This window comes from Myotis davidii, unplaced genomic scaffold (genome assembly GCF_000327345.1).
Source record: "Myotis davidii unplaced genomic scaffold, ASM32734v1 scaffold332, whole genome shotgun sequence".
In the NCBI taxonomy this organism is placed as follows: Eukaryota; Metazoa; Chordata; class Mammalia; order Chiroptera; family Vespertilionidae; genus Myotis; species Myotis davidii.
Genome location: NW_006285779.1, coordinates 2585953 through 2595058, shown reverse-complemented (window position 1 = coordinate 2595058; position 9106 = coordinate 2585953). Strand labels below are relative to the sequence as shown.

General features: G+C 53.6%; 1 protein-coding gene across 1 annotated transcript in view; it reads left to right on the top strand.

The window, feature by feature from the left end:
- Nucleotides 1–8892, top strand: part of TRIM8 (tripartite motif containing 8) — a 13365-nt gene extending 4473 nt beyond the window's left edge. Inside the window, exons 3-7 of the mRNA XM_015559270.1 lie at nt 5419–5514; nt 5848–6081; nt 7116–7147; nt 7271–7386; nt 7729–8892. Coding sequence (XP_015414756.1) covers nt 5419–5514; nt 5848–6081; nt 7116–7147; nt 7271–7386; nt 7729–8336 — 1086 coding nt within the window. The 3' untranslated portion in view covers nt 8337–8892. The remainder of the gene's footprint in view (nt 1–5418; nt 5515–5847; nt 6082–7115; nt 7148–7270; nt 7387–7728) is intronic.
- The last annotated feature ends 214 nt before the right edge of the window (nt 8893–9106 follow it).

The window sequence follows — 9106 nt, the reverse complement described above, 5'->3', positions numbered from 1 at the left end:
GTGTGTGTGTGTGTGTGTGTGTGTGTTAGTGAGAGAACAAGCATGCCGCACACCTGCGAGGTGAAGTTGAGTGTGTGTGCATGACTGTCAGCATGACTGCTAGCGTGACTGCCTGCTCAGGCTGTGGTTGGTGGTTGTGAGGCTTGTGCGACTTTTCTCACCTGGTGGGGTGGGAACTGGGGAGGGAAGGGGGAGATGGGATTCACTTTAGGGTGAGCTTATTGCTAGTGGCAGTATCAGAGGTAGCAGCCTGGATGGATCCTGCGATGCTGTATTGGGGGCAGTCAGGGTGGGCACAGGAAGAAGGTGAGCCTGGTTGGGGCCCCTAGCCTGGATCGAGCAGGCAGCCTCATCCCTGGCTCTGGAAAAGCCTTCCTTCCCGGCTGGCCTGGCATTCAAACCCAGACAAAGGGGGGCTTTCTCTCTCGCCTCTTTGTTCCGCTGCCCCAGAGCGCTGCTCTCTGCATGGCAAAAGCTAATTTGACTCTGCAGCTGGGAAGCCCTCTCTGGGGTCTGCCGGGGCCTGCCTCCCAGGTGCTGCCTTTCTTCTTGCCCTGGCTTCTGCCCTGTAACCTCTTCTCTCTGGGTCTGTGGTTGCCCCAGCCTGGGGATGCACAAGGTAGCCCAAGGCAGGAGCTGAGGCAGGAAAGGGGCATCTATGGCAGGCAGAAGCTGCTCTGAGACAAGGGGAGAGCGCTGTGGCCCAGGCAGAGAGGAGGCTGACGTATTCCTGGGATGAGGTCTTCAGTGGGAGAGTGGGGAGTAGGTTTGGCAGCTGGGGAGGAGGTCAGGATAGGGTAGCTCTGGAGCAGGGGTTACAGCCAGAGCTGAAGCCAGCATGAGAGTCATCTGGGCAGGGGTCTGAGTGGCTTAGCTCCCTCTTTCTGCCCTCACCCTCCCACCACCGGGGCTGTTGGACCCAGCCCTGGCTTTGTCTGAAAACCTCAGGCCTGCTTCTGGCCCGGCCCCTGAGGCCCTGTTCCCTCCTGACCTTGCTTCTCTTCAAGGTTGACTTGTGGGTTTTATTATTATTTATTAACTTTTATACAGCCTAGAGTCCCCATGGCCTCACCCGTCTGCCCAGTCCAGTCTGACACCAAAAATGCCAGTTGGGCCTGGCCAGACAGGCTCTACAGGGACATGAGGCTTTCCCAGGGCAGGGGTGTAAGGGGCTTGTGATTGCCCCTCCTCCCCTGATCACTGCTTCCTCATACCCCCCTCCACTAGGTGACAAGCGTGAGAAGCAGGATGTTCTGGGGCCTTGGAGAAATGGGAATGAAGTGCTCTCAAGCCTTCTTGATGCTTTTGCCCTCACAGATTCAGGAGCAGATCATGGAAGGCCTGAGGCCCTCAGGGACAGGGACAGGAGTGAGCAGGTCCCATCTGGACCAGAGCCTGTGGAGCAGGGCTGGGGCTCATATTGTCACTCCTGCTGGAGGAGGCCTGGTTCCTCAAGTGCTTCTAGTCTAGACCATGGTTCCCCACTTTGCTCCTTTCCACTCCCCTCCTGCACACTTGAGTTGTGCCACAGTCCAGGTGACTTACTGTGGGCTGGGAGCCGTTTATAAAGCGCCCTCCACCCCACATGGAGAGCCCTTGCTCTGAATCAAGGTGGGATGATCTCAGCTGTGGCTTTTTCCCAGGTGGGCGATGGGGCCTCAGGTCTCAGCAATTCCCTGGAGGTTGAGATGGAAAGGAGGCTGGTGGTAGTGGAGAGGGGTCCAGGCCTTGCTTCCTCTGTTCCCCATCCTCCAGCTTCTCAGCAACCTGATTCAGGCATTTGGTATAACGGAGATGAGAGGTAATGAAGGGGCAGCAAGTCTCCCCAATTTCCCAGTGCCTGAGGTGGCAGTAGTCCCCCAACCCTCTGCATCCCCCCAGGTGTTACCTGTGGCAGGATTAAGATCACCTGGCACCCCCTGCAGAGGTAAGCTGGCCAGCATGGACCCCCTCCCCTACCCCTGCAGCAAAGACAGAAGCCCAAGGGCCTCTGAGCTGGGGGAGGGGAAATGAAAAACCCAGCCACCTACTAGGGGGTGTGGCACTGCCTTTACTGGGCCTGGCCTGGGCTCCCACTTCAGAGGGCTGTGGGCGGGCAGGAACCAGGACCTGGGACAGGTGAAGCTAAGAGAAGATGCTGCAGGGTCCCAGGGTAGAAGTGCTGCTAGGAAAGGCTCTGAGAAAAGCCTATGAGAAGAGAGAAAGGGCTGAGTCCCCCCAGGACTGGACAGGAGGTACCTCCCTTGGCTCTGCCCTGAGGGGTCAGCCATGAACTCCCAGAAAAGGTTTCAGGGGGGCAAGGGAGGGGCCTCCCACTGGTCTGGAGGGTGGGAGCAGAGCAGCTCCATTCCTATCCTCTGAGGGAAATTGGGCTGGGAACCCACCTGAGGCCCCCCTTTTCCACCCCTCATTTGGGACTCAGCCCCAGGTGCACCCCTAATCAGATGATGATGAGTTTGAGCAGGGAGTCCTTAGTGATGGGGGTGTGGCGCATGGGATCTGGGCTTTCAGTTATGCAGGGCACTGGGAAGGCAAGAGTGGCCTGAAGTCTGAGATGCATGGGGGGTTGAGGGGGCTGTCATCCTAAGTGTGGGTACAGGTATCCAGCAGGCAAAAATCTGAGGGCCAGTTGCTACAGGGAGGTAAAAGGCATCATGTTCCTAAGAGGGTGTCCTGGCCACCTTGCCTTTATGGCAAGCCTCCCTCAATTGTCTGGGGTCTTCAGGAAATCCAGCCTTCACCCGAAGGGGGTTGGATGCCAGTACCTGTGCTCCTGGTACAACACTTTGCATGAGGTATTCGCAGGGCCCCAGAGCAGTATGTGTGCTGGTGTGTGTGCGGTTGTTTGCATGTACCTGGGCCATACTGTGAGGTGCTGCCTGCCCTCTTCGCACAACTGTGGGCCGTTTCACAGGTGGGGAGGATCCATGACTACCTACCTCTATTCCTGCCCCCCACCCAGCCGTGTTTCTGAACAGGTGCTGAATCCCAGATTGGCAACAGATACCTGTGCGTGTTGGGCTGGTGTGGGGAGCTTGCTGGAAGGGCAAGTGCTGGGGGCAGGGCAAGGTCTCCTAGGGCTGGTTCTTAGAGGCCTGTCCTGGGTCATTGAAGGGTTAAGTTTTTCGGGGCGATTGTCCCAGGCTTCCCAGCTTAGCTAAGAGCCTCCTCTCAGGGTCCTGGTGTTTTGTTTAGCCACCAATACAAAAGGGGGTCCCTGAACGCCTTACTGGCCTTGCTTTCCTCCCAAGTAAAATGGGTTGGGGAGTGAGGAAGGGCTTGGTGGCAGGTTGGGAAGCCAGCTGGGTGTGGATGGGAGTGGGAGTCATGGCCACAAACTTGAGGGTCACTCTGAGGCCCACGGAGAGGAAGAGAAAGAATCATTCCTTGTTGAGTATACACTCACTGTGAGCAAGGCTCTGTGCATTTCGCTTTGCAAACCTTATTTTATGTGTAAAACCCATGGGTTTATTCAGTAAACATATTATGCATCCATAGGGTGCTGGGGCCTTTGTGTGGCCTGGCTCGGAAGGGAGGTGAAAAAAGATAGCAGCAAAGCCCTATTTTCAAGAGGCCTTGAGTTTTGTAGGGAGATCAAACCACAGTTTATGAAACAAATTACAGAATAATGTATCCTATAGATCTTTCTGGGATGATGGCTGTGTTGTCTCTTTAATATTCAGTACATTAGCCAGTAGCTACATGCAGCTATTGAGCACTTAAACTGAAGCTGGTGCAACTGAAGAACTGATGTTTAATTTCACATATTTTTAATTAAATTTAAATAGTCACATGTGATTAGTGGCCACCATATTACACAGCAGAGCTATAGAGGGCAGGCAGAATGTGACAACCCCTTTGCATGGGCAGGACTGGGAGAGACCTGCATAAACGCTGAGCAGGGGCCATGAGAAGTTTCCTAGAGGAGTGGGGTCTTGAAGGATAGAGAAGGAGAGGGAAGAGGCACTGTGGACTGCAGAAAACCATCAACAGGGTGCAGGGAGTTCAAATGTGCAGAGTGTTAGGGGCAGGATACCATCAGGTCTTCATTACCGTGCTAAAATGTTTGGAAGGAGGGAGTCATTGAGGGTTCTTGAGCAGGAGCAAGACCCTATTTGAAGAGGTATGCTGGTGAGGGGATGACAGGATGGATGGAGCAGCTGGGATGGGCAAGGCTGGGAGGATAGGGGTTGTAGAGATAGGATGTGAAGGGCTGAAATAGTAGCTTGGTCCAGCACCTTCCAGCAGACTGGCCTCAGATTTTAGGAGAGCCAGTGTCTCCTTTCCACCTGGGTCCAACTGAGGGGCTGAGGCAGTTAGCAAGGACTTCAAAGGCCTGGCTCTCAGGGTCAAGAACAAGGGTTGGGGTGGCTGGCTTGCTGCTCCCAAGTGTAAGGTTGTTTGACCCTCTGCACCTTAGGGTACTCATCTCTAAGCTAGGGCTCCCCGAGAGAGGCAGCACGCCTTGGATAAGAACAGACCTTACTGCCTGTCGGAGTAGCTCAGTTGGTTGAGTGTCGTCTAGTGCACCAAAGGATTTGCTGTTTCGATTCCTGGTCAGGGCACATACCTGGGATATGGGTTTGATCCCCAGTTCCTCTCTCTCCTTCCCTCCTTCCCTGAGTTAGGCAGCATGGCCTCCCTCCCTTTTTCCCTTCTTCTCCTTTCTTCTCTCTAAGCATGTACTCGAATGAGCATAAAAAAAATAGCCCTGGCTGGTGTGGCTCAGTTGGTTGGGCATCAGCTGGGCACTGGATTCCTGGTTCTATTCCTGTTCAGGGCACATGCTTGGGTGGTGGGCCGGATCCCCTGTGGGGAGCATACAGGAGGCAGCCCATCAATGTTACTCTTTCACAGCAATGTTTCTTCTCCCTTCCTCTCTCTCTCAAAATCAATAAACTATTCTTTTAAAAATTAATTAATTAATTAGTTAGATTTTATAAAAAGAACAGACCTTACTGCCAGATCCCAAGTTTGTATCTCAGCTCTGCCACTTACTGTGTACTTTGGATAAATTACTTAACCTCTCTGGTTTCCTCTTCCCTGAAATGAGGATAATAATAGTACTTATCTCATAGCATTACTGGAATGATAAGGTTCATCTGAGGTGGGGGACGGGTGCTTAGAACCAAGACTGGCCTGCCCCTGCCCTCAGAAAGCTCATGGTGCAGATATGTGTGAGAAGCTACCCCAGGCTTTCTTTTCCTGGGGACAGACTGGCCACACAGAGGTCACCAACCAGGCCCCTGGGATTGCACGAGGGACAGAGAGGTTGGATGGCAGAAATTTCAGGTCACCTGGGTCAAAGGATCTACAGGATGCGTCTGTTCTATAGAGGGGAGGTTGGTGCTCACCCATCCTTGGTAAGGGGTGGAGCTGCAGCCCCTTCTGATGCCCCTGCCTCCACTGTCCCTGCAGAAGATGCTGATGAAGCAGCAGGACCGACTGGAGGAGCGGGAGCAGGACATTGAGGACCAGCTGTACAAACTCGAGTCAGACAAGCGCCTGGTGGAGGTAGCTAAGCCCAAGTTCGTGGTTGGGGTGGGGGCTGCTTGGGTGCAGGGCCTTGGGCTCGTCCTTATTTGGGTGAGGATCTGTGTGTGGTCGGCTCTGTGCCAGAACCCTTTGGTCAGCCATTCCCTGAACTGTCCGTTGCTGAGCCCTACAGGGGTAGCTGGCACAGAGCCCTGTGCTACCAGCCGGTCAAACCTTGCCCTGAGGAACCCTGGGCAGTCTGGGGGTTTGGGGTCCCAGACTCTACCATCCAGGACATCAGACAGGCAGAAGCGGCAGCCAGTGGTCCCCAGTGCTCACCTGCCTGCCCACCCTTGCCTCCTGTGCCTGCAGGAGAAGGTGAGCCAACTGAAGGAAGAAGTGCGGCTGCAGTATGAGAAACTGCACCAGCTGCTGGATGAGGACCTGGGGCAGACAGTGGAGGTTCTGGACAAGGCCCAGGCCAAGTTCTGCAGCGAGAACGCAGCGCAGGCGCTGCACCTTGGGGAACGCATGCAGGAGGCCAAGAAGCTGCTGGGCTCCCTGCAGCTGCTCTTCGACAAGACAGAGGATGTCAGCTTCATGAAGGTGGGCTGGGCCCAGGACTGGTGGTGGGACCCAGGGGCATTCCTAAAGTGGAGTCTGCAATTCTTTTTTTAAAAAACATGTTTGCTTTTAAAAAAAAAAAAAAATTGGTTTTTTTTGTTTGTTTTGTTTTTAATTGATTTTAGAGAGGAAGGGAGAAGGATAAAGAGAGAGAAACATTGATTATTTGCCCCCTGCATACTTCCCACTGGGGATCAAGCCTGCAACCCAGGCATGTGCCCTGACCAGGAATCGAACAAGCGACTTCTTAATTCATGGGTTAACACTCAACCACTGAGCCACACTGGCTGGGCAAGTCTGCGATTCTTATTTCCCAATCAGTTTCCCCCACCAGTGTGCCCACAGGGCTTTGGAGCCACCCTGTCCTAGATTTGTGACCTTGGGCAAGTGCTCTAATGTTCCTTATACCTCAGTTCCCTCACCTATTAAATGAGGTTGATATTACAGATCTATTGTCCTTTATCCTCAATTCCAAATTTTAGTAATCTCTGCATACTCAAAGAAAAACTTCTGGCAACTCATTTAACTGCAAAAATTGAGCTGAACTGATGTTGGCAATGTATGGTCCTTATTTATCTCACCTAGTACACATATTCAAACATTTTGCTATAGGAACGTTGATGTATTGAACTGTGGTTCCTACTGGGGGGTGATATATAATATATGGTACAGGCACTATATTTCCCTTCTGAAATCCAAATAATTCCACATCTGGCCCCAAAGATTTCAAATAAGAGGATTGAGTGCCTGCAAACCTTCCTTCTGGGGTAGTTGTGTGGATAAAATGATGGATGTATAAGAAACATGTGCAATATTGTCTGTCACATACTAAGTGCTCAATAAACGTTAGCTATTTTTATTTTCTAAAAAACCAGATGCCACCACTATCCCACCACCCTCCGGCCACTCCGTAGCCAAGGTCTGCCCTGGCTGGGGAGGGTGAGGATGGGGCCGTTCTTGTCTTTCCCTCTCCCATGCTGCCTTTTCCACTGACTAAACCTTTTCTCTCTCCCTAGAACACCAAATCTGTGAAAATCCTCATGGACAGGTGAGCAGGAGGCGCCTAGCTCTCCGGGGAACACGTCTTGGGGGGGTCAGGCCCACGGCGGGAGGTAGGGCGGGCTCACCGGTGGTACCTCCTCACAGCAGATGCCCCGTCCACTGCCCCCAGGACCCAGACCTGCACGGGCAACAGCCTTTCTCCCCCTAAGATCGGCCACCTGAACTCCAAGCTCTTCCTGAACGAGGTGGCCAAGAAGGAGAAGCAGCTGCGGAAGATGCTAGAAGGTGAGGGTGGGGTCTTCAATGGAAGGGAGAGAGCCCTTTGGGCAGGGGTGTATGCCAGAGCCTTCCCTCTGAGAGGCAGCATGGCCTAGTTAGGTGGACCTTCCTTCATGTCCTGGCTTTGCCACTTCTAGCTGTGGAACTTTGGGCAAGCCATATTACCTCCCTGAGCCTCAGTTTCTCCAACTGTAAAATGGGAATAATAAGAGTATCTACTTGCTAATGGAGTAGTGAGCACCAACCAAGGTGATGCTGACATAGTGTGCTTGGTCCTGTAGATGAGAAAGGTCCCCAGGGGTGAGGACGATGTGAACTTCATTGTCTTTTGTCCCAACCTCTCCACAGGCCCCTTCAGCACACCGGTGCCCTTCCTGCAAAGCGTCCCCCTGTACCCTTGTGGCGTGAGCAGCTCTGGGGCGGAAAAGCGCAAGCACTCAATGGCCTTCCCTGAGGCCAGCTTCCTAGAGACATCGTCGGGCCCTGTGGGCAGCCAGTATGGGGCAGCGGGCACAGCCAGCGGCGAGGGCCAGTCAGGGCAGCCCCTGGGGCCCTGCAGCTCCACGCAGCACTTGGTGGCCCTGCCAGGCGGCGCCCAACCAGTGCACTCAAGTCCTGTGTTCCCCCCATCGCAGTATCCCAATGGCTCCGCCGCCCAGCAGCCCATGCTCCCCCAGTATGGCGGCCGCAAGATTCTCGTCTGTTCCGTGGACAACTGTTACTGTTCTTCCGTGGCCAACCATGGTGGCCACCAGCCCTACCCCCGCTCCGGCCATTTTCCCTGGACAGTGCCCTCGCAGGAGTACTCGCACCCGCTCCCACCTGCACCCTCCGTCCCCCAGTCCCTTCCTGGCCTGGCCGTCAGAGACTGGCTCGACGCCTCCCAGCAGCCTGGCCACCAGGATTTCTACAGGGTGTATGGGCAGCCATCCACCAAACACTACGTGACGAGCTAACGCCACGCGGGCGGTGGGGCGCTGGGGAATCTTCCCCCCCAGCCCCCAGTGGCTCGGGAATTATGCATCCAGAGACCTGTCCTTCTACCTTCCTGTCCTCCCTCCCTTCTTTCCCCTGAGTCTTGTCCTTTTGGATTTTGTTTTGGGCTTTGTTTTTGATTTTTTTTATTACGAATCTCTGGACGTGGAGTGACAGTGGGAGCTGGGCTGCGCTGGGGCCGCAGGTGGCCCTGGAGTTGGGAAAGCGCCTCAGCTTTCCCTAAAGCCTGGAGGGGTGGGGCAACCCTCCTCACCTAGCCCTGGGAGGAAGGACCAGTGCCCACTGGCCTGATTCTCCTCTTGTTTTTCTTTTGGGCAGTTTGATCACTGACTGAGTAAGAAATGACCTGTAGATTGTGGGGGTTTTGTTTTTTAATTTTTTTTAAACCAAGAATGATTTCTCCTGCTTCTTCTCACCATCCTCCCAGACGGAGTTCAAAGGCCACTTCTCAAGCAGCTTTTGGCACCTTCAGCCTCAGAGTGGAACCTGACAGACAGGAACCCCATGTCCAGGAAAGAACAGAAGGAACTTTGCCAATAATAGTGACCACAGCAAAAGCAAATAATAATAATATTAATAATAATAAAGAGAAATAAAAAATAATTAAATAAAAAACCATAGCACAGCCCTTGTTGAGGTCAGCGGGGGAAGAGGGGCTGCCCTGAGTTGGGTCCTTGCCTGGATTTTGACACAGCAACTTCCTGTAGTGAGCACTTTGTATGAATCGCGG